Source organism: Balaenoptera physalus (genome assembly GCF_965194825.1).
Source record: "Balaenoptera physalus genome assembly, chromosome: 3".
In the NCBI taxonomy this organism is placed as follows: Eukaryota; Metazoa; Chordata; class Mammalia; order Artiodactyla; family Balaenopteridae; genus Balaenoptera; species Balaenoptera physalus.
Window position 1 is genome coordinate 11,805,182 of NC_138890.1, and position 26,349 is coordinate 11,831,530.

General features: G+C 42.6%; 1 protein-coding gene across 1 annotated transcript in view; it reads left to right on the forward strand.

Moving 5' to 3' along the window:
* Positions 1 to 26,349, forward strand: part of NWD1 (NACHT and WD repeat domain containing 1) — a 67,595-nt gene that overhangs the window by 24,475 nt on the left and 16,771 nt on the right. Inside the window, 6 exon segments of the mRNA XM_082455090.1 lie at positions 2,562 to 2,759; positions 5,548 to 5,675; positions 11,966 to 12,092; positions 12,443 to 12,519; positions 15,403 to 15,675; positions 24,025 to 24,115. Coding sequence (XP_082311216.1) covers positions 2,562 to 2,759; positions 5,548 to 5,675; positions 11,966 to 12,092; positions 12,443 to 12,519; positions 15,403 to 15,675; positions 24,025 to 24,115 — 894 coding nt within the window.

Consider the following 26,349-nt stretch of genomic DNA (forward strand, 5'->3'; position numbering starts at 1 on the left):
CAACTGTTGCTTGTCCAAGAAGCCTGTCTGGCCACCACTGACGCTGGACACCCTGGCCACCACACCCCTGCATATTTCATCATTGCATGTTGTTTCCATCTATCTTAACTCTTAGTTATTATTTCTGCTGACTTTCTTTTGCATCATCTGTCTGCCTCTGCTCCCTGCCAAATGTCCACCCCTACTACATGGACCAGTCCAAGAGTACGGATTTTGAGTCCCACCATACTGATTCAAATCTGGGCTCTGCCACTTACTGGCAGTGTGACCTTGAAAGCCCCTAACTACCCCCATCCCTCCCCCATCCTCACTCCCGCCTTGCAGCCTTCAGTTTTCCCATCTGCAAAATGGGGATGTTGGTCGACCCTCCCACCTAGGGCTGCTGGGAAAGTTTTGCTAGTGAATTCATGCAGAGCCTGTCCCCGTGGCGCCATCCGAGGATCCCGTTATGGTCATGTGACAGCACCAATGTTTTGACGTGAACGGCCTTGGAGAAGCCATTTCTGTCCCGAGCCTCTGCTTCCCTCATCAGCAAAATGTGGGATAGAACTAAAGTGTGTCTAGGATCCCACCCAAGTGGGAGATACTGGTGCCCATGATCAGTTACACCTTTCTCCTACATTCACGCTCGCCAGCAGTTTTAAACATCGAAGGGAGTGATTTCCCAGGAAAACAGCCTTGGGCTTACATGCCCAGTTTAAGGGAAGATTTAAAAGCCCAAATCACAGTATGTTCTTTGCAGTGTTTCTTGATTGACAACCGGTGGCTGCCCAGAACAAGGAGGAGGTGTAGGAATGAATGTCCCCACCAGATGGCGCAGCTGAGCAACCATGCTCTCTCACCACATTCCAGTACTGTATAGCCAGCTCCTGAAAGCCCGTTGGTATTCCCTATTTCTCCCATTGCCCCAGGCTCCACAGTTAGGATGCTCCAACAACAGGGACAAAGTGAACTGTCTACCTTCAATGTCCCTGGTCTTCACTTGGCATCGGAATCAAACTTTGGGGGTCAGATCCCTGCCTCTTACTGGCTGTGTGACCTTGCGTAAGTTGCTTAACTTCTTCATACCTGAATTTTCCCTGTTATACACTTGGGCACTTGGGATAATAATAATGATACCTCTGTATGGTAGGCAGAAAAATCTGCCCCCCACCTCCCCACCCCCTGCCAAGATATAGTCACTTCTTAATCCCTGGAACCTATGACTATTAGTTTATATGGCAAAAAAAAAAAAAAAATGTGATTAAGTTTCTTGGGATGGAGAGTTTATCCTGGATTATCTAGGTGGGCCCAAAATGCAATCACAAGCGTCCTAATAAGAAGAAAGCAGAGGGAGATTTGAAACAGAAAAAAGAAAAATGTAGAGACACACAGAGAAGGCCATGTGAAAACAGAGGCAGAAACTGGGATGATGTGCTTCTATACCGCTGGTGGGAATATCAGTTGGTGCAGCCACTGTGGAAAACAGCATGGGAGTTTCTCAAAAAAACTAAAAACTAGAACTACCATATGACCCAGTAATTCCATTCCTGGGTAAAAAACAAAACAAAAACACTAATTCAAAAAGATACATGTGCCCCAATATTCCTAGCAGCATTATTTACAATTGCCAACATATGGAAGCAACCTAAAAGCCCATCAACAGATGAATGGATAAAGAAGATGTGGTATATGTATACAATGGAATACTACTCAGCCATAAAAAAGAACTAAATTTTGCCATTTACAGCAACATGGATGGACTTGGAGGGCATTAGTCTAAATGAAATAAGTTAGAGAAATACAACTATTGTATGATATAACTTGTATGTGGAATCTAAAAAATACAACATACTAGTGAATATAACAAAAAAGAAGCAGACGCACAGATACAGAGAAAAAACTAGTAGTTACCAGTGGGGAGAGGGAATGGTAGAGGGGCAAAATAGGGGTGGGGGAAGGGGAGGTACAAATTATTGGGTGTAAGATAGGCTTCAAGGATGTATTGTACAACATGGGGAATATAGTCAATATTTTTTAATAACTGTAAGTGGAGTGTAACCTTTTAAAATTGTATAAACAATTAAAAATTAAAAAAGAGACTGCGGTGATGTGGTCACAAGCCAAGGAACGCCTGAAGCCCCCAGAAGCTGGAAGAGGCAAGGAAACATCCTCCCCCAGAGCCTCTGGAGGAAGTACAGCCCTGCTGACACCTTGATTTCGGACTTCTGGCCTCCAGACCTGTGAGAGAAGAAAGTTCTGTTGTTTGAAGCCCCCAGGTTGTCGTGTTATAGCAGCCACAGGACACTAACCCACTCAGTAACTATGAAGTGCTGGAGAAATGATCATTATTTCTCTAACAGACACTTGTTGGGTGCCTGGCACTCAGAACATAGCAATGAACAAGACAGGCATCCTCCCAGCTATCTGGAAACCCAAGGTCTAGGGTAGGAGAGGGGGAAACCACCTGGTGCACTTGAAGTAGGGGCAAGTGTGTGTGTAGCACAGAAAAGGAGGCAGGAGGGGGGCTCCACCCAGGGAAGCAGGGCCCCTCCCCTTAACCAGCATCTCCTCTGTTGCAGAGAGAAGCATCCTGTATACAGAACTCCTGGCCAGACTCTATTTCTTCGCCACCTCACATCCGGCGCTGGTGGGACAGCTATGCCAACAGGCACGGAGCTGGTTCCGGATGTGCCCACACCCTGTGCTGGTGCCCCTCGGAGGATTCCTCCAGCCCCCGGGAGGACCCCTCCGGGCAACCCTCACCGGCTGTCACAAAGGTGCATCTCCCAAGCGTGGCCAAAATCCAGCCAGGCCCCTACCTGCCTTGGGGCAGCGGACTGCAGGTGTTTGGGGCTGCTCTCTGGGTCTCCCCTCTGCCAGCTGGGAAGCCCCAAGGGTGCCATCAGGACCTGGCCCTGCTGTCTCATGCTGACTCGGCTCCCTCTGCCCCCCAGGGACTGCAGATTACTAGTGTAAATACTGCTAATGAGCCCAGAGCGAGGGCATGCCGACTGCCTCTGGGGTCTCATCTCTAAGAGTTCGGTGCCCGTCTTATAGATAGCTTTTGCGATTTACAGCCTCACGCTAGTAAGTCTGGAAACTAGGAACTGGTGTCTGATTGGCCCCTGAGAGGCTGGTGGAACTTGTAGGTTCTCCCTGGGACACCAGAATGTCAGAGGGACAAGAGGATTTAGTTCTCTCCATCCATTTTTCATCCATCCTTCTTTCCTTCCTTCCTTCCATCCAGCTATCCATCTGTCTGTTCATCCCTCCACCCATCCCTCCATCCATTCATCCTTCCACCCTTCCTTCCACCTATCCATCTGTATGTCCTTCCATCCTTCCTCCCTCCTTTATTCCTTCCTTCCTTCCGATCCATCCATCCATTCATCCATTCACCCATCAGTTGTCCATATTTCCAATAGTCACCCTTCCTTCCACCCTTCTATCCACACCACTTACCTTCCATTTCCCCTAATTTGCCATCTTCTATCCACTCGCTTACCCCTTCACCCATTCACGCACTCAGGCAACTCACCCACCCATCTATCAAATAAGTCATCCATTTACCCACCTAACACCCACGCATTCACCCACCCACTCATCTAACCAGCCATCTATCTGTCCACTTATCCACCAGTTCACCTCCATTCATCCATCCCTTTATCTGCCCACCCATAATCTCTCACATTAACCACTGAATACAGTTAGCTTTGGTTCAAATGCCAGTTATTGTGACTCACGCCATTTTTGTGCCACATAGCCTTGTAGGGAAAGCTACACTCCCAAGGCACAGAGCTTCCAAATCAGAAATTCTAAGAGATGCTAAGGACAATGCATGGAAGAATTGATTTAGGGACAGCTACTAGAATGCTGTGTTGAGAAGGATTCTGAAGCTGAATCTGGTTTAATGGTATATTGGTTACAATACAAGTTATGATGCTGTAACAAAGGCCAAAGTAGCAGTGGCTTAAATTTCTCTCACACACAATAGTCCAGGCATAAGAAAAGATAATATGGTATCTCCAGGGTGTCAGGGACCCAAACTCTTTCAAATTTGTTACTCTGCCATTTTCAATGTGAGGTTTCCATTTAATGGCCCAGAATAGCTGCTCCAGCTCTTACCATCACAATGACATTCCAGCCAGTGGGAAGAGGGAAGGAGAAGTAGATGGCAGGCCCCTTCCCTTCAAAGGCATGGCCTTGAAGCAGAACTTACCACTTCTGCTCCTGTCTCGCTGGTGAGAACTTGGCCATCTTCGACCGTAAGGGAGCTTGGAGAAAATGGTCTTTGTGTAACCATGTACTCACCTAAAACCTGTGGACTGTGGGTTTTATTACTAAAGGAAGCATGATAGAATGGCTATTGGGGCAGACAAATCACAGAGAGTGCGGTGATTGATTAGTGATGTCTGCCGCAGCGTAGGCAAAGGAAGTTACAGCTCAGAGTGAATTTTTTGTTTTTCTCATCTCAGTAGGGAAATGTTTTGTGTTTCAGACCCACTGCTCCAGTTGTACGAGCTCTAGTCATGTTGAAGTTGAGAAAGCTCCTACGCACTCTGGGCTTCAGTTTCTTCATTTTTAAAATGAGAAGTTTGAGTTCACATTTCCAAGGTCACACAGTGAGTGAGTGATCCCCCACACCCCCCCCAAAAAAAAGGGAACAAAAGAAAGAAAAAAAAAATCTCATCTCTTCATGCCCTGTCCCGATGAGGTAGAAACACAATTCTGGATTCTCAGACCTGGACTGGCTCTGATTTCAGCACCTCCCCCATCACCTTACAAATGAGGAAACTGAGGCACAGATCAGGAAAAGGACTTAATCAGGGCATTCAGAAAGGCTGGTCTCCTGATATTCGGGCTGATGTTTTCTCCAGTGTAACTTGGTCCCTCTCTGTCTTCAGCGATGATCCAATCAGGATCCACCCAGCAGAGAGCCTTGGGCTGTGTTTGCTCAAACTATTGGCAAATATTTTTTTCTTTGGGGCACCAGCCCTTCTTTTCCCACACAGATCGACCTCAAAGAGAAGTCGAAAGCAGGGTTCTCATCCTCAGCCAATATAATTCCATTCCTGAGTCTTCTCCAACTGTGCACTCAACCATGCATCACTGACATTTGCGGCTGGATCCTTCTCTGGGGTGGGGCCATCGTGTGCACTGCAGGATGTTGAACAGCGTCCCTGCCTCCACCCATCAGATGCCAATAGCATCCTGGTCCCCAGTTGTAACAACCAAAAATGTCTCCAGACATTTCCCAGTGTGCCCTGGGGGGCAGAATCGCCGCTGGGTAGGAGCCGCTGAACTAGAGACACTTATGACTGAGGAGTGGTTTAGTCCATTTTCCTACCTCAGATCAACATAAACATTTCAGCCCAGAGTCTGCATCTGGCATCTGACAGCGCTGGCTTTGAAATCCTGGCTCTGCCACTTTTAGGTGTGTGACTCTGGACAAAGAACTGACTCTGTCTGTGCCCCAGTTTCCTTATCTGTGAAGTGGGGGGCCCATTAGAGTACCTCATGGCTGAGCACTCAGACACATGAGCTCTTGTTTCTGTGTGGCTGCAGGCATCACTGCCATGGCATGGAGCCTGGAAGAGAAGCTGCTGGTGGTTGGCACCCAGGAGGGCATGGTAGCTGTGTGGGATATGGAAGAACAGCAGGTGATCCACATCCTACCTGGACACACAGGTGAGGCTCAGGAAATGGGGTTTATGATCAGCTTCCTCCTAGAGTCCCACAGTAATCAGTCAGTCCCCTGGGGCCCCTTCACTACCAATTCATTTCTCTGTATTAAAACCCTGGCCTTTGTTCCTACATCAGCTAGCTATAGCCACGTAACAAAACACCCCAAACAGGAATATAAATTGGTGCAGCCACTGTGGAGAATAGTATGGAGGTTCCTCAAAAAACTAAAAATAAAGTTGCCATATGATCCAGCAGTCCTACTCCTGGGCATATATCTGGACAAAACTATAATTTGAAAAGATACATGCACCCCTATGTTCATAGCAGCAGTATTGAAAATAGCCAAGACTTGGAAACAACCTACATGTTCATTGACAGATGAATGGACAAAGAAGATGTGGTGTGTATATATATATATATATATATATATATATATATATATATATATATATATATATATATACAATGGAATATTACTCAGCCATAAAAAAGAATGACATAATGCCATTTGCACCTACATGGATGGCCCTAGAGATGATCATACTAAGTGAAGTAAGGCAGAAAGAGAAAGACAAATACCATATGATATCATTTATATGTGGAATATAAAATATGACACAAATGAACTTATCTACAAAACAGAAACAGACTCACAGACATAGAGAACAGACTTGTGGTTGCCAAGGGGAAGGGGGGCAGGGGAGGGTTGGATGGGGAGTTTGGGACCAGCAGATGCAAACTATTATATATGGGATGGATAAACAACAAGGTCCTATTGTATAGCACGGGGAAGTATATTCAATATCTTGTAATAAACCATAATGGAAAAGAATATGAAAAAGAAAAAACAAAACCCACCCCAAACAGAGTAGCTTCAAACAATAGCTGTTTATTTAGCTCACCTCTGTGACTGGGCAATTCAGGCTGGGCTCAGCCAGGCAGCTCTTCTGGTCTCAGCCAGGCTTGCTCATGCATATGAGTCAGTTATGGGGCGTCTGGGAGCTGGTTGGTTCAGGACGTTCTTAGCTGAGACAACTCAACTCTGCTCCACATGATCTCTCATCCTCCAGCAGGTGAGCCTGGGCAGAGGCAGGGTCTCAAGAGGGCAAGCAGAAGTGTACAAGATCTCTGAAGGCCTGGAACTGGCCTTGGAACTGGCACCCCTTCACATTCTATTGGCCAAAGGAAGTCCCAAGAACAATCCAGAATCAATGGGTAGGGAAATTGGCTTCATCTCTTGATGGGAAGAGCAAAGTCATACCGCACAAGGTATAGATCTTGGAGGGTAAAGGATTGTGGTCATTTATGCAATTTGTCTACCACAGTCTCTCAGAGCCTAAGTCACGTTTTCATTTCTACAAAACCATCACAGCTATGGTTGATTCATTCCAACAATTATTGAGTGCTTACTGTGTACCAGGCCCTGATCTGAGGCTGAAGAGAGATCAGGGCCGAAACTCTGGTAAGGGGAGTGAGGCCCACCCCTTGGGTGTAAAATTTAGGAGCATCCCAAAGTTAAAAAAAACTTGGTCATCATGATAATATTTCAATGCAATGTGTTTATTTTTTATTTATTTATTTTGTTTTGGCCATGCCACACAGCATGCGGGATCTTAGTTCCCCAACCAGGGATCAAACCCATGCCCCCTGCAGTGGAGGCATGGAGTCTTAACCACTGGACCACTGGGGAAGTCCCGAATGCAATTATTTATTTATTTATTTATTTATTTATTTATTGGCTGCATTGAGTCTTAGTTGCAGCACACAGGACCTTTTGTTTCGGTGCACGGGCTCTTCCTAGCAGTGCATGGGCTTTTCTCTAGTTGTAGCGCACAGGCTCCAGAGCATGTGGGCTCATTAGTTGCGGCGCGCGAGCTTTAGTTGCCCCGCGGCATGTGGGATCTTAGTTCCCTGACCAGGGATCAAACCAGCGTCGCCTGCATTGCAGGACGGATTCTTAACCACTGTGGAAAGTCCTGCAAATGTAATTTTTAAAAATGTTTTTAAAAATCAAAAAATTAATGCTAAACAATCCACGATGAATAAATATCAACCTGTCTTAAAGACAGGATGAGTAATAGTGCTGTGCCAGTCCATACTGGAGAGAGAGGCAAAAGGAAAACTCAGCAATTCGGTACCTCCTTAAACTTTGCACCCGAGATAAGTGCCTTACTTGCCTCACCCTGATCCCGGCCCTGAGTCAGATCCATGTATTTGAGAAGGCAAGCCGGACAAAAATGTAGTTACAAATTGCAATAAGTGTAATGAGGAAAACAGGGTGTCATGAGCTACAATAACCAAAGTGACTGACTTAGGGCAGTTAGGGAAAGGATTTCTCTGAGCAGGGACACTCAGCCAAGATACAAAGGCTATGAATAAGTGTGCAAAGGGCAGGAGGGTAGAGCATCCCAGGTGTGGGAGACAACCAGTGCAAAGGCCCTGAGAAAAAGAGGTTGGAACATTGATAGAGTAGCAAGGAAGCTGTAAGGCTGGAGCTTAGGATATCGTATCAAATGAAAGAAGCCAGTCACAAAAGACTATATTGTATGTGATTCATTTATATGAAATGTCTGCAACAGGTAAATCTGGAGAGACAGAAAGCAGATTAGTGGTTGCCAGGGGCTGGTTCCGGAAGGGGGATGGAGAGAGACTGCTAATGGGGATGGGGTTTCCTTTTTGGGTGACAAAAGTGTTCTGGAATCTGATAGAGGTGACGTTTGCACAACATCGTGAATGTACTAGTATCACTGATTATACAATTTAAGGTGGTTTAAATGATAAGGAGAGAAAAGGGAGGGAGTGACAGGTTTTGAGGTTATGAAAATACTCTAAACCTAGCCTGTGGTGATGGTTGCACAACTCTGGGAACGTACATTTCCCAGAACAGTGAATTATACTGTTGTACATGAATGGGTGAATTTTATGCTTGTAAATTATATCTCAATAAAGATGTTAAAATATTATATTATTGCAATCTAAGTATGTACACGGTTTTATTATGTTTTTTATTTTTTAAATAAATTTATTTATTTTATTTACTTATTTTTGGCTGCAATGGGCCTTTGTTGCTGCATGTGGGCTTTCTCTAGTGGCGGTGAGCGGGGGCTACTCTTCGTTGCGGGCTTCTCATTGCGGTGGCTTCTCTTGTTGCAGAGCACGGGCTCTAGGCACGTGGGCTTCAGTAGTTGTAGCACACAGGCTCAGTAGTTGCGGCACATGGGCTTAGTTGTTCCGCATGGCATGTGGGATCTTCCTGGACCAGGGCTTGAACCTGTGTCCCCTGCATTGGCAGGTGGATTCTTAACCACTGCGCCACCAGGGAAGCCCAGTTTTATTATTTTTTTCTCAACATTTTGCCATAAACATGCTTTTGTTCTCATGGAATCTTTTTAAAAACAACTTTATTGAGGTATAATTTACATACCATACAATACACCTGTGTTAAACATATAATCAATGATTTTGTAGTAAATTTACCAAATTGTGCCACCATCACCATAATCCTGCTGTAGAACTTTCCATCACCCCAAGGAGATCCCTCCTGCCCCCTTTGCAGTCCATCCCTGCTCCCACCCCCAGCCCCATGGTAACCACTGATGTGCCTTCTGAGTCTACAGATTTGTATTTTCTGGACATTTCATATAAATGAAGTTGTATACTATGTGGTCTTTTGCATGGGACTTCTTTCACTCCACATAACATGTTTGAGTCCATCTGTATTGTTACATGTGTGGATAGTTTGTTCCTTTGCATCGCTGAGCCGTATTCCATTGCATGGGAGGAACAGAGGTTTTAATCCATTCATCGCTTGAAGGACATTTACATTGTTCCCAGTTTGGGGCTGTCATGAATAATGCTGCTGTGATTCATTGAATCTTTAGCTTTATAATGCTTAACTGCACCAAAAATATTTCATTTCTCTCGATAGATCGTCTTCCAGAATTTATTAGACTATTTAAAAAATTTTTTTGGCTATTTAGGCTATTTCAGGTTATCTGCTATTTGGATAACACTGGGGTGAATCTGTTTTTACTCTTGCCAATATTTTTCCATTCTGCTGAATATTTCTAGTGAGTGGTATTCTTGAATTGAAAGGTATGAACATTCTTATGGGTTTTGAGAAGTGTTATCTTATTGCTTTCCAAACAGATTGTAACAGATTAAAACACTCTCCAACCCCAAAGCTCCCAGCACTAGATGTTTTCATTTTACTCTTTTTGTCTGAGGGGTTGGAGTGGGGTGGATACTGACAGAGTATCTGTCAAATAAGATTCCCTCTATTTTATCATCATCAGGATAGCTATTTTCCTAGAGGTCTATTCAATCTCTGTATCTGTGTGTGAGAGCCATCTCTTCAAGACCTGAGCCCATTTACCAATGGTGACCTTGGTTCATTTTTTAAAGTCCTCAAACTCTTATTATTTGTAATCAGAAAAGCTCAATGATCAATTTACTGAAAAAACTGAAAACATTATAGACCTACATAACAGGGGAAGTGAAAGTTTCCGATCCTGTGACAGCATGCTGGAGGTGGTTGGTACTGGCTTGTGAGAGCTGACTGAAATTTTCAAGAATTTGGTGAGGTGATTGTCAAACACAACCATTCTTTTTTTGTAAATTTTTTTTTAATTGAAGTATAGTATATTTACACTGTTGTGTTAATTTCTGCTGTACAGCAAAGTAACTCAGTTATACACATATATACATTCTTTTTTATATTCTTTTCCATCATGGTTTATTCCAGGATATTGAATATAGTTCCCTGTGCTATACAGTAAGACCTTGTTTATCCATTCTGTATGTAATAGTTTGCATCTACTAACCCCAAATTCCCAGTCCATCCCTCCCCCACTTCCCTCTCCCCCTTGGCAACCACAAGTCTGTTCTCTATGTCCAAACACAGCCATTCTTAAACATTAAATTATAGAAACATACAATTAAATAGATTATATTAAAACAAGGCAATAAATACTCAAAGCTCATCACTTTCTAAATATTTTACCACACTCTACTCTTATCTCTCTTCTTGGCTATTATATCCATGTGATGGAAATAGTGTGTTACTGATCATCTCTTTACAACTGCATATATATATATATTTATATCTCCAATAACCAGGTTGCATAAGCTTATATGACTATATATAACCATGGTCATTTTTTTTTAGTTAACATCACATATTTTGCCTCTTTCCATATCATGTATATATCTCTAATTCACTTTAGCAGTGATATAGTATCCTATGTATGGGGATATATTATAAAGCATTACTATTTATAGAAATTTTGGTTGAAAAATACCACAATTGCAAGAAATAAAAATCACCCCTAATACTGCTGACATATGAATTCTAAAGTAAAATTCCCTCCCTTTACTCTCGCCTCACCCTTCAGTGTCCCCTGGGAAGTGATCAGTGCAGACAGTCTGTTATATGCCATTAGCAATTTTTCTCTAGGTTTATGCAGACATAGCTCTGTCCTTTGAGCTTTTGTCAAAAATTACATCATGCTGTTTTATATACTGGGCTGCAACTTGCTTTTGTTGCAATAGGTTGTAACAATGCTTTGTGGTGATTGAGAGCCTGGGCTCCAAGCTGAGATCCTAGCTCCATTATTTATTAACCATGTGGCTTTGGATAAGTTACTGTACTCGACTGTGGCTCAGTTTCCCCATCTATACAATGGGATAATAATAGTACCTCACGAGTTGTTATGAGATTAAAAGAGTTTAATGCATGTTAACCACTTACAACTATGTTTGGCACACAGAAAGCACTCAGTAAGTATTGGCTGTTGTAATAATTATTATTAGGTATATGTATGTACATACATTTTATTATTTTTAAGCCCTGCCTAATATTCTTTACATGGATGTACCATATTACTTAACCAACTCCCTTTGCATAGACAGGTTTTTTCAGTTTTCTTTTTACACAGACAGTGTTGCAATTAAAGTCCTTCTCCGTCTTCACACACTTATGCTATTATTTCTGTAAGACACATTCCTAGAAGTGGGATTTCTGAGTCAAATTGTATGTACATTGTTCATTTTTTCCCTCTTTTTCTTAGCTTCTTATTCTAAAAATAACTATAGACTCAGAGAAAGTTGCTGAAATAGTACAGAGAATTCCCGTGTACGTTTTATCTACCTTTCTAGGCTAGCAATGTCTTACATAACTATAGTATACTATCAAAACCAAGATATTGAACATTTTAACTTTTAATAAATGTCACCAAATGGAAGGTCAAAATGTTCCCAGCTAATATACTATCCTCCACCCTGGCCTGCTGCTGGAGAGGTGAGGTGTGTGAAGGTGTTTGTCAAAGGATCGCTTGACATCCCTACCTCGAAGGATCACGCCCTGTGCTTGTGGAACTTACTCTCTGGCCAGGAGAAATTCACCATTTGGGATGGAGTCTCAAAAGATCCCACCGGGGGCTTCCCCGGGGGCTTCCCCGGTGGCGCAGTGGTTGGGAGTCTGCCTGCTAATGCGGGGGGCATGGGTTCGGGCCCTGGTCTGGGAGGATCCCGCGTGCCGCGGAGCAACTAGGCCCGTGACCCACAATTGCTGAGCCTGCGCGTCTGTAGCCTGTGCTCCGCAGCGGGAGAGGCCGCGGTGGTGAGGGGCCCGCGCACCGCGATGTGGGGTGGCCCCCACTTGCCACGGCTGGGGAGGGCCCTCGCACGGAAGCGAAGACCCAACACAGCCATAAATGGATAAATAAATAAATTAAAAAAAAAAAAAGTACTTCCAAAAAAAAAAAAAAAAAAAAAGATCCCACTGAACCTCAGATCTCGAGCCTTCATGTGGATGAAGCAAAGAAGGTTGTGTATTCAGCATCTAGCTCAAAGGTAACAAACACTTGCTCTGTTTGCAAAGTAAAGCTGAGACCAGAGCAGTCAAAGATGGCATATGGTGTTTATATAAGGAGGGGCTCCCTGATATGGGACAGGGGGACTGTAAACAGAGATACACAACCACTTGAGAGGGTGCCATAAAGGGCTTCAAAACTCATAGTTGGATTAGATGATCTTGATAGAGCTTTCTGATCCTAAGATTTAAGACCTTTCACCTTTTTTAATGCAGTCATTTTTTAGTGTTATGAATTTCCCTCTGAGTACTGCTTTACGTACATCCCATGAACTTTGATATGTTATCTTATCATTTACATTGAGTTCAAAATACTTTTAGCATTTCCCTTTTGATTTCTTCTTTGATCTATGAGCTATTTAGCAGTGTGATATTCATTTCCAAATATTTGAGAGGTTCCCAGATAGTGTTCTGTTATTTTTTTCCTAATATAATTTCATTTGCATTATGTGAATCCTTTCAAATTTATTGAAATGCTCTTTCTTGGTAAATGTTCCACATGCACCTGAGAACAATATGTTTTCTGCTGTGTTATTCCATTATGTCAATCATAACTCTATAATCTGATCATTTTATGAATAGAAACACACAACAGAATAATGGGTTAAAGCTTAGCAATTAAAGGCATGGGGCAAATCTGTAACTCCCAGTTGACTTCTTTGCAAGCTGAGTCATCTTGATTGTATCACCTCACCTCTCTGCCTCAATTCTTCCTCTACCTCATGAGATAATGAATGTAAAACACCCTTCATAGTGTTGGGTACATAGTAAGCAACAAATAATTAATAGCTATTAATTATTCTATTTTATTAGTAATTGGTGGTTGTTAATGTAAGTAATATTGGTAGCTTACAAACTATGCTGTCCAAAGTGGAGAACCACCAGCTAGATGTGGTTATTGAGCACTTGAAATGTGGCTATTCCAAATTGAGATGTGCTGTGAGTATAAAACACACAGTGGATTTCAAAGACTCAGTATCATAAAAAAAAGTAAAATATTTAAATAATAATTTTATATTGATTACATGTTGAAATGATAACGTTTGGATATACTGCGTTAAATAAAGTATATCATTGAAATTGATATCACTTGTTTCTTTTTACCTTTTTTAAGGTGGCTAATAAAAAATATAAAGTCATGTGTGGCTTGCATTATATTTTTATTGGACAATGTAGGCTTAAATATTACAGAAGTGTGGGTTGATTTCAAGACTGATTATAGAAATCAGCTTTGTTATCAGCAAAAGTTTGGAAAATACAGTAAAGAAATAATATATAATAAATAATTGCAAACATTACCATTATTAACATTTACATGATTTTGCTTTATGTGGTGCGTGTGTGTGTGTGCACATGTGCTTGTGTGTATGAAACAAATGGGGATAAAACCATATACACAGTTTTTTAAAATAAATTTATTTATTTATTTATTTATTTATTTTTGGCTGCGTTGGGTCTTCATTGCTGTGCGAGGGCTTTCTCTAGTTGTGGAGAGTGGGGGCTATTCTTCGTTGCAGTGCACAGTCTTCTCACTTCGGTGGCTTCTCTTGTTGTGGAGCACAGGCTCTAGGCGCGCAGGCTTCAGTAGTTGTGACACGTGGGCTCTAGAGCGCAGGCTCAGTAGTTGTGGCACATGGGCTTAGTTGCTCCGCGACACGTGGGATCTTCCCGGACCAGGAATCGCACCCATGTCCCCCACATTGGCAGACGGATTCTTAAACACTGTGCCACCGGGGAAGTCCCTAAGCAGTTTTATAAAGCTATTTTTGCCCATAACCTTAAACATTCTTCAAAAACAGCATGCTTAGTGATTTCATAAGATTCCGTTGCATGGCTCTGCTGTAGTTTATTTAATTAATCCCTCATTACTGGACATATAGGTTGTTTCCATTTCTTTGCACTTTCAAATAGCTGAGGTAACTTTCCTTTTACATATATCTTTGTGTGTATCTCTCCTTATTTCTTTAGTGTAAATCCCACAAATAGAATTAATGGGAAATGTTTACTATTTAAATGATTACTGCTGATAAAAAGGTACTTTTGGGGGTAAGGTTAAAGATGAGGGCTTCCCTGGTGGCGCAGTGGTTGAGAATCTGCCTGCCAATGCAGGGGACATGGGTTCGAGCACTGGTCTGGGAAGATCCCACATGCCGCGGAGCAACTAGGCCCGTGAGCCACAAATACTGAGCCTGTTCGTCTGGAGCGTGTGCTCCGCAACAAGAGAGGCCGCGATAGTGAGAGACCTGCACACCGCGATGAAGAGTGACTCCCGCTTGCCACAACTAGAGAAAGCCCTCGCACAGAAACAAAGACCCAACACAGCCAAAAATAAATAAATAAATTTTTTTTAAAAAAGGTGTTCTTATTTTAGAACAATTTTAGATTTATGGAAAAGCTATAAAGATAGTAGAGAGAGTTCCCGTATGGCCTTGTTCCAGCCTTCTCCAAAGTCAACATCTTATATAAGCAGTGTACATTTGTCAAAACTAAGACATTAATATTGACAATTACTATCAACTCAGTTCCAGACTTTATTTGGATTTTATCCATTTTTTCACGAATGTCCTTTTGCCATTCCAAGATCCGATCCAGGATCCCTCCCCCTTCCCCACTCCTTTTTTTTTAAACTGACAGAGTGTCGACAATAAAATGCAGGAACTATAAAAAAGAATAGGTCTTAATATAGCCAATATTTTGTAATAACTGTAAATGGAAAGGAACTTTTAAAAATTGTACAAAGATAAAAAAATTTTTAATTGCAATGACAAAAAAAAAAAAAAAGAAGAGGTCTTGCATTTGACTCTGGAAAACTTGCAGACTAGGTCTCCCTCTGACATGGCTCTTTCTTTTCATCATTCCTTTAGGTCAATGCTTGGAATCTGGAAACTGAAGAGCTGATTTTCCGTATCCTGGGGGATGCCTCTGACCCCTGGGTGTGCATGGCAGTGCTGGCTTCCAGGGCCACACTGCTGACGGTGTTGCAGGGTGGCATGGTCAGTCTGTGGAGTTCAGCCACAGGAACACTGCAAAGGGAGCAACATTTGTCCAGCATCAAAGAAGAAACAATTACCTGTGGGGTCTCAGTCCAGAAACAAAGAAAGATGGTGACCGGGTCCAGCAAGGGCTCCATCTCTTTGGTAAGCAACTTGACTGAATAGGATGCCAATATTAATTCAGCTCCAAAATGCTCAGATGGCCTAGAAGTTGGGAGAAACCATCTCACCTTTGATCTTTTAATAAATGACACTGGGCTTCTTCATTCTAGGGATCTGCAATTCAGCGCAGTCCAGGAAACATCTCTTGGTGTCTCCTGGGGGCTGGCCAGTGTGGGCGATTGTTGGTGCTCAGTCCTGCTGGGGATGATCTGGAAGGAAGTATAGAATGTGCGTCAGAACTGTCCCTGCTGAGGGGTCAGGAGCTGGGGTTCTATCCACCAGCTCCATCAGTGGTTAGGTGAGGGCTGCTCCCAGGAACATTAACACAGAGGCCAAGTGTGTGGAAGGATAGGGTCAGAAAAAACAACCCAGTGCAGAGTTGCAGGTGTGTGGTGAGCAGCCTTCAGGAATAGAGGAGAGTACGCTGAGGGGATATGGATGGGGCACCAAGAGTGAGTTATATAGAAGTCGTAGGTGGAGGAACAAGGGCACCTTGCCAGGCATCAGAGAGGCTGTAGAAGTATAAAAGTCCAACCACATCCTCAAGGAACTCAATCTAGGGAGGGAGCCAGGTTTGCCAATGACTTATAGTGACACAAAGAGTAACAGAGTCTGTTTTCAGTAGAGGTAGAAATAGTGTGCTCTTGGTTGGGGGAAGGAACAAATACTTCTGAAAGAGGCAGTCTGGGAAGGCTTCCCTCCGGGGAGGGGGGAGCCTCAGAAGAAGGATTTCCAAGATGAATAAGGGAAGACGGGGGGAATAGGGGATATCATGGTGGGAAAGTAGGAACATGCCTGGGGTTATAGGGAAAAGAGAGGTGGCGTGGAAATGGATCGCAGATGGTCTTCTATGTCCTGTTGAGGAAGTGAGAGTTTGAGGAAGGGAGGAATATGGCCACTAAAGAATCATCCCAAAGCTCCACATTTCTGGACCTCATACCTTGTAGCCTCCCTGAGCAATCAAGGCACCAAACACGATCGTGGAAGACATCCCCAGCCCTTTCATCAGGCCTCTTGGTTGCTTCCCTTTACTCCTTCATTCACTGATTGTCCTCGGTAATATCCTTCAGCCTAGCAAGGAACTTGGACTTTAGGGTCAGACACACTTGAGTTTGAAAATCCTAGTCCTGAATGAAAATTCGTGCAGCCACTATGGAAAACAGTATGGAGGTTCCTTAAAAAACTAAAACTAGAGTTGCCATATGATACAGCAATCCCACTCCTGGGCATAAATCCAGAGAAAACTCTAATTCAAAAAGATACATGCACCTCAGTGTTCATTACAGCACTCTTTACAATAGCCAAGACATGGAAGCGACCTAAGTGTCCATCAACAGATGAATGGATAAAGAAGATATGGCATATATATACAATGGAATACTACTCAGCCATAAAAAGAATGAAATAATGCCATTTGCAGCAACATGGATGGACCTAGAGATTATCATACTAAATGAAGTAAGCTAGAAAGAGAAAGGCAAATACCATATGATAACACTTATATGTGGAATCTAAAATATGATACAAATGAATTATTTACAAAACAGAAACAGACTTTCAGACGTAGAAAACAAACTTATAGTTAGCAAAGGGGAAAGGAGGTGGGGGAGGGCTAAATTAGGAGTTTGGGATTAGCAGATACAAACTACCACATATAAAATAGATAAACAACAAGGTCCTACTGTATAGCACAGGGAACTATATTCAATATCCTGTAATAAACCATAATGGAAAAGTATATGAAAAATGGAAAAGAATATATATATATATAAAACAGTCACTTTGCTGTACACCAGAAACTAACATAACATTGTAAATCAACTATATTTCAATAAACAAACAAAAACAAAAAAACAAACGGAAAAGAAAATCCCAGTCCTGCCTTTACCTAGTTGTATTCTTGGGGTACTCAGCCCTTCTTTGAGCCTCAGTTTCCTCATCTGTAAAATGGGGAGAGGGAACATGACACCTACATCCAGGGCCACAGCAAGGGATGGACAGATGGGCACTTGTTCAGGCTTCCAACCAGCGGGGGTGGGGTGGGGATGCTAAGATAACACTGGAGTGAATTGGAAACATGGTGCTAGTTAACTCAGATTTCTCCCAATATAACTCACCTTTGGTGCCCCATCCCGATCCCCTTAGTTCTGAAGACTATTCTGTCGGTCCCAAGCCAACTGACGGCAGTGCCCTAAGTTAGGAATGCCTATGGTGCTTGTCTGGGCACACATCACTCATAGGGGGCTCTACACACATTTCTCCCACGGAGCCCCTATTTATGACTGGGCCGGCTCTTGTGGCTCTCCGTATGATCACAGGATACACTTCAGCAAGAAGCCATCAGGGAATTTTGAGGAAGGTGAATAGCATGCCCAAGGGCCACACAGTGAAGTTGAGGGGAGAGAGAGAGAGTTGAGAGAGGGAGTGAGCAAGCATGGACTTGGGGCTCTGCCTTTATTGGGGTCTGAGGGTGGGGTGTCTAGCATTTTGTGGATTCACTCTTTATTGGCAAATTTAAAACACATGGGGAGGAATTAGGACACAGGAAGGGGAAGGCAGTCACCCAAGTGGTCAGTTATCTAGGTTATCCAGGGCTTTCTGAAAGAGAGACCTTCATGGGTGGACATCCTGGTCCCTTATCTAGTTGTTTTGCTAGTAGCTGCCAACATGTTTATTCAAGATGGATGTCTTAAAAACCTACTAAAGAATGGACTTGAGGATATGGGGAGGGGGAGGGGTGAGATGTGACAGGGTGAGAGAGTGTCATGGACATATATACACTACCAAACGTAAAATAGATAGCTAGTGGGAAGCAGCCGCATAGCACAGGGAGATCAGCTCAGTGCTTTGTGACCACCTAGAGGGGTGGGATAGGGAGGGTGGGAGGGAGGGAGATGCAAGAGGGAAGAGATATGGGAACATATGTATATGTATAACTGATTCACCTTGTTATAAAGCAGAAACTAATACACCATTGTAACGCAATTATACTTCAATAAAGATGTTAAAAAAAAAAAGAAAAGATGGATGTCTTTTGAAATGGCTGCCTCAGCAATCAAAAAGCTTGTTGTCAGGCACTTACATTACAGCTGCACACCTGTGACTCTGCACCTGGTTGAGGTTTTTTTCTATCTCTTCTCGCCCCACACCAGCACACTTGGCCTCTGTGTTAATGCTCCTGGGAGCAGCCCTCACCCAACCTGAAATAGAGGGGGTGCATAGAACCCCACCCAGCTCTTGGCCCCTCAGTGGGGGCGTCTCTGATGCATGCTCTCCACTCTCTCTCAGAGCGTCCCCAGCAGGACTCAGCTATGTTTGCCTGCATTGGTAACTGGCTTGATGAGCCACATTTATTGGCTGCCTTCCCTTCCCTGTCTCAGTTTTCCACTCTCTACCAGTGTTTTCTGGGATCAATTCCCAAATAAACTAGTTGCAGTCAAATAATATTCTCAGTGTCTGTTTCTGACAGAACCCAAATCAGATTCTTGGCAAAATGTATATTGGGGCAGAAAGCTGCAGGCAGGACTGGATAATAATCCCTAGCACCTCAAAAAGCTGGTGGTCAGGCTGCAGAGAGAGCAATTCTGTTATTTGGGAAAATTGTGGCTGGGCTGGGCTGGGCTGTTAGTAATAGGGGTCTCTAGAATCTCACCAGTGCTCAGATCCCAGCCCTGCTGGGGAGAAAGTCTTGATCCCACCTTCAAAACATTTGAAGACAGTGGTAAAATCAACTTAACTAAAGATGCAGTCTAGCCCAGGCCCACCTGAAGTACAGATTAGATTGATTCAGACCCCTCCACACTAGAGGCCCTTCAGAAGGAGTATCTCCTCTTCTAAAGGTAAATATTATTTAGGCTCTACTCTTCTTTCATACACAATATCCATCATATTATAAAAATTATGACCTACACAAAGAAGCAAAAACAGGACCATAATCAAGAGCAAAAGCAACCAATAGAAGCAGATACACAAATGACTCAGATGTTTACATAATCAGGCAAGAACTTTAAAATATTTAGGATAAATAATAGAATAGGTGAATAGCATGTGAAAAGAGATGGGGAATTTCAAAATTTCAAAATCAAAACTAGAAAAAAAGAGTCCAGATGGAAACACTAGACACAAAAATAGAATGTGAGGAAAAAAATTCATTTGACGGGCTTAAGAGCAGACTAGTCACAGCAGAGAAAGAACAATGAATTAAAGATAAGTTAATAGAAATTATCGAAATATAAACAAAAAAGCAATGAGGGGGAAAAGAACAAAACATCTGGGTATTGTGGGGCAATACCAAAAGGTCGAAAGTACAACTAGAATCTCTGAAGGAGAGGAGAGAATGAGTATGTGGCAGAAGAAATATTTGAAGAGATAATGGTCAAGAATTTTCCAAAATTTAAGACATCAGCTCAAAGATCCAACAGCTCACAGGGCCCCAAGCAGAGTCAAAAGAAAGAAAACCATAATTCAGCAAATCATAATCAAACTACCAAAAACCAAAGATAAAGAGAAAAATATTAAAAGCAGCCAGAGGAAAAAAGACCCATTACATACCATGGTTGTCCATGATAAGATCTACAGCTGATTTCTCATTGAAAACAATGGGGACAGAGACAATGGAAGGAATGGCATCTGTAATTTGAAAGAAAAAACCAAAACCTGTCAACCTAGACTCCTATTTACAGGGAAATTATCCTTCAAAACTGAAAGCAAAATAAAAGACATTTTTAGGCATATAAAGGCTGAGAGAACTTGTCTCCAACAAATCCGCACTATAAGAAATGCTGGGGGGGAAAAAAAAAAAGAAATGCTGGAAATAAGTTCTTCAGGCTGTGGGGATATAACACCAGATGAAAGTCCAATGAATAAAGGAAGAGCACCAGAAACAGTAACCAGAGGAGAAAGCTCAGCTCAAAGTTGTTTGTGTCCTAGGAAAATCAGAGCTTGAAAAAGTAGGTACCCAAAGACTCTAGAACTATTTGGTCCTGGGAAAAGCAGTCCTCTTGCACCAAAGTTCCTGTGTGGTACCCAGCCATCACTCTTCATCCAAGCTGGCTCTGAAATATTCAAGTCCAAGTGGAACTCAAGAGGCTAGAGCCTCTAGACCTGCAAGCTATGAAAGAAGATCATGTATATGTCAGCCAAGAGCCTGGGGTTGAAATAACATGAAACCTACAAGGATTTTTAAAATGTAAATAGACCCCATCCTGCTCTGAAATAAACACATGCATTTCTTCTGAGCACAGCTGTAATGTTGTATGTGCTGCCTGCATAGGGCAATTCCAACCTTGAGACCAGAGAGCCTACTACAACCTGCCTTTAGTCATTGCAATTCACTGAAACTTTGAAACTGACTAATGCATGGAATGATGATTTTGTCAGGAATGGGAGCGTTATTTTACTATCTAAATGTTGATGTTTTAAAAACACCTCCCCAAATTTATCTGGTTCAGCAAGGTGCATGTAATAGAGCTCTTATTTTGAACATAAAATGTATGTATTTTTGCGAAAAGGAAATCCATTTCTTGGGCACTTTGCCTTCTTCATGGGAGTATAAATTGGTGAAACCCTTGGGAGAGAAATCTTGCAGAGTCTAAGATTAAAAAGTCACATTCCCATCTTAAATACTTGCCCATGTGCGCACAAATGTAAACAGAGTGTGGCCTCATTTCATGTGAATTTGACTTAGGTAAATACAAAATAGTATTATAAAAGTATTCAGTCTCATTTTATGTGCACATTTAGGAAATATGCACATAAATATGCACATAAATAGGGAAAATGCAAACACATTTAAAATCTATTTAGCATCTTATGATCTCACAGCGAGGGGTGGGGGTAGGTGAATTGAAGACTGTGTTTACACTAGTGTGAGTGGCGCCAGCACTGTAGCTGGTGGACAGAAACACCTACCCTCCTTCATCCATCCAAGGGGAAAATCCCTCTCAAATCTTTCATGTTTTGTATTATCTGATATCTTCAGGTATATACCCCTCACTTAAAATGAGACCAGCCTTGAGGATAGTATTTACTGCATCCCTCCGTGTAATAGCAAAACATTGACATGATCTCAAATGTCCATCTATGGCAAAATAGTTAAGTGAATTAAGGAAATTTTATACCATGGAAGATTACATAACTATAAAAAATTAGATAGTCTTGAGCAGTGGTCTGCTAACTCTGGCCCACTGCCTGTTTTTGTTCAACCCATGAGCTGAGAATGGTTTTTCTGATTTTAATGGTTGAAAAATGATTTTAAAAAGAAGAATATCTTGTGACATGTGAAAATTCTATGGAATCCAAATTTAATGTCCATAAATGACGTTGTCTTGGCACATAACCACACCGTTTGTCTACATACGGTCTGCAGCTGCATTTGTGTTCTAATGGCAAAGTTGAGACCACATGGCCACAAAGTCTAAAGTCTTTACCATCTGGCCCATTACAGGAAAATTTGCCGGCCCCTGGCCTAGAGATACTTTCATGGAAATAATAAACTCTCACATAGTGCTCACTGTGTACTAAGGGCTATTTCAAGGACTTCGATACCAATTATCTTATTTAACCCTCAAAACACAGCTAAGATGTAGCGGCTGCCATTATCTGTATGTTACAGATGCGTTAAACTGAAGCACAGAGAGGTGAAGTCATTTGCCTAAGGTCACACAGCTAGGAAGTGTCACAGACAGGATTTGAACTCAAGCAGTCTGGCTCTAGGATCCATGCTCTTAAGCGCTATGCTACACCTGGGTGCCATTGACAGCTGGGACCAGGTCCTTCTTTGCCACTGGGGGCCGTCCTATGCGTTGTAGGGTGTTTAGCAGCACCCCTAGCCACTGCCCACTAGATGCAGAGCATCTGCCCTATCTTTACAACCAAAAATGTCTCTAAGACGTTGCCCAGTGTTCTCAGTGGGGAGGGACAAAATCATCCCTTGCTCCAGTTGAGAACCGCTACCCCAGACACATTAAGTGAAAAAAGCAACTTGCAGAACAATATCTACAAGGGATGTTGGAAAAAGGGGGCTTGTGTAAATGTTTACCTACGCAAACGGATTCTCAGCAAACATTAGACAAAGATGCCTTCCAGGGAGAAAGCAGAATGGCGGGGAAGGTGAAAAGACGCTCATGGTGAGCTCTGGATATTTCTTTTTTTTTTTTTTTAATTATACAGTATTACAGTTTAATTATTTTAAGTTTTAAAAGAATCACGTTTTTGAAAAAATCAGCAGTAACACTGTCGATGAAAATTCAATTCACTATCAAGTTAAGAAGAAAAAAGGGAATTTTATTCGAGCTAAACTGAGGATTATAACCCGGGAAGCAGATTCTCAGAAAGCTCTGAGAACTGTTCTGCCTGTTAGAAGTCGAAGGCACAGTCATATACAGTTTTGAGACAAACGATCATACATCAAAATGACATGCTGATATTTTACATAAAGTTCACCAAGGATATATAGGCGAGGTAAACAAGTACAAAGCGAGCAGCAAGTCACCATGACCCCCTACAGAGTTGGGAAAGAACACTATTCTTTTAAGAAGTTATATTGCTAGCGTCAGAAGAAAGGGAAAAAAAAATTGATGTTTACGGTTGAGCAGGCACTCCCATCTTTGAGGAGCTCCGGCTAACGTGTAATGCAAATCACACTGCACCTTAGGGGAGGAGAATACCCAAACTAACACAGAGAGAGAATTTTATGTTTAATTTTTTCTCGTCCTGCCTTAAAATATAAATTATTTTTATAAAATATAAATTAAAATATAATTTTTATTTCATCAGCAGCCATGTAGAAATTCACTTCCTCCTGCCCTTGCTTAAAACAAAAAAAAAAAGCAAAAAAAAAAAAAAAAGAAAGGAAAAAAAAAAAAACCCAAACCTTCCTCTTGGATCCGAACAAAACCAGTTCATTTCTGCAGCTCGGGAATGGGAAGAATGACGCTGCCCTCCTCCGGCTCCAGCCTATCTTTCGACCTTATTTGAGATCTTCAGAGCTCCTCTGGGGGTAGAAAACTAGAGTGCTGGGATGTTCTCTGGGTCCCCGAGCTGCTTATGACAACAATGTCAACAGTAATAATAATAGCTGCCACTTTGGGAGGGCTGATTATGGGCCAGAGGGAACCATCCTATGCACTTCTTAACCACGATAACCCTGTGAGGCAGTCCTGGTATCATCTCCCATTTAACAGATGACATAACTGAGGCAGCCAGGGGCTAAGGAATTTGCTTAGGATCACAGAGCCGGTGAGTGGCAGAGCCCTGCGTCAAATGCAAGCTCTTGACCCTGAACGCTTAACCCAGTGGAAATGCTTGATGGGCATTCTTGATTCTGCACAGGTTTCCTCCGAAGGAGACAGCCTGCTGGAGAAGCTTCCAGAAGCCTTGGGGTTCCTGGTGGTCTCTGAAGATGAGTCCCTTCTCGCTGCAGGTAGCATTTAGCTCTCATTTGGAGTCATGAGGCGGCACCTCCGGATTTGGTTGGAAGTGGAGAGGGGCTTGGGGAAAGGGGGAAGAGGGTCAGCAAACTTTTTCTGCAAAGAGCCTCATAGCAGATAAACATCATTGCCTGTCTCTGTCACAACTATCCAACCCTGCCCTTGTAATTCAAAAGCCGCCATGGATGGTATTTCAAGTGAGTATGGCTATGTGCCAATAAAACTTTCATGGATGCTGAAATTTGGATTTCATACCATTTTCATGTGTTATGAAATAGTAATCTTATTTTAGTTTTTTCAAGCATGTAAAAAACTTAAAAACTATTAGCTCACATATAAAAATCAGTGACCAGCCAATTTTCACCCACGGGTTGTAGTTTGCCAACACATGTTCTGGATAAATCTCTGAACCTTTCTGGGCTTCCGGTCCATTATCTTGGAAATGGGAGTGGTTATTCCTGCCGGAGAGTCACAGGGATAGAGGGAGGTAGGGTGAGAGGATAGGGTACACTCAGCCCACACTACCCCAGCCACAAGAAAGACTGGTTGGTGCTATGTCAAGATAAGAAACAGGGGCTATAGGAACATGTGACAGGATTCCCTTTCCTTAGTCTGAAGCAATCAGGGAAGGCTACCTGGTAGTGGTGACCAACAGGTGCTCCACATCCCGATTTTTTTTAAAACAAAAAAATTTTTCAGCAGTTTTAGGTTCACAGCCAAACAGAAGATACAGAGAGTTCCATATACCCGTGAGTGGGGCTGTGCTCCCACTCATACACAGCCTCCCCCATTTTCAATATGGCCCAACAGAGTGGTGCATTTGTTACAACTGATGAACCTACACTGACACAGCATCCTCACTCAAACTCCATAGCTAACATTATGGTTCACTCTTGGTGTTGCATATTCTGTGGGTCTGGACAAATGTATAATGATGTATATCCATCGTTATAGTATCATACAGATTGCTTTCACTGCCCTTAAATCAGTCTGATTTTTACAAAGCCATTTCCAGGGGCCAAAGACACTTTAGACCAGCACTGTCCAGTAATGCAAACTAGAAATGTGAGCCACATTTACATTGTGAATTTTCTCCTGACCCTATTTAAAAAGGTAAAAAGAAACAGGTGACATTTGTGTTAATGATATATCTTATTTAATGTAATAGACCCCAAAACCCAACATGAAATCAGTATGATTTTAATGGTATATTTCACATTACTTTTTAAATTCTTGTGTGAAGTTTTTGATATCTGGCATGTATTTTATACTTACGGCTCATCTCTTGAGACCAGCCTCATTAATAGCCATGTGTGACTTGTGCCAACCGTATTGGAGAGTACAGGTCCAGTAGATAAATGCTTATCTAAGATTGACTGACGGAAGGTTGAATGATGTGTACCCTCCATCCTGTTTCCAAAAGAATTTCAAGTGACTTAAGTGTGTATAAAATAAAGCATGGGAAACAGGAACAAAAGACAAAAGAAAATGAGCATGGTGGCACAAAATAGCATCAAGACTGAGGTCAAAGACATTGAGGACCTCAGTGACCTAGAAACTTGTTACAGTTGGGTTTCAAGTGTGGCTCTTTCCAGCATCCAGTGAGAAGAAGGAGCCTGAGCAGTTTTTCCATCCACAGTTTTGGGAACCAACCTTTGCTTGCGAGATGTACCTCAATCTTAAGTCAGCTGAGATCAGGCAAGGATTTCATTGATAAATACAATTATGGTTCAGGGGTCCCCAAGATCATCTTCAGGTCTGATGATTTTTTAGGGCTCACAGAACTCAGAAGAGCTGTTACACTCACAGCTAGTTTATTGCAGCAAAAAGATACAGATTAGAATCAGCAAAAGGAAGAGGCACGTGGGGCAGAGTCCAGGAGAGACCAAGCACGAGCTTGTCCTCCTCCAGTGGAGTCTTGCAAACAGTGCTTACTTACCCAGCAATGATGTATGACAACATCCATGGCGTACTGCCAACCAGGAAATCTCACCCCAGCCTTGGTGTCCGGGCTTTTTACTGGTAGATGGTCATGTAGACACGGCTGATCCCTGCACAGCTAACTTTAATCACCAGCCCCACCCCTGAGGTCAAGCTGATACTGCATGTCGCAAAGCTCCCACCATGCATCACACTCTGAGCATAGACCATGCAGTGTGGCCCAAGGCCTCAGGGTAACAAAGATACTCTTTTTAGGCAGGACATTCCAAGGGCTTAGAGGTCACCT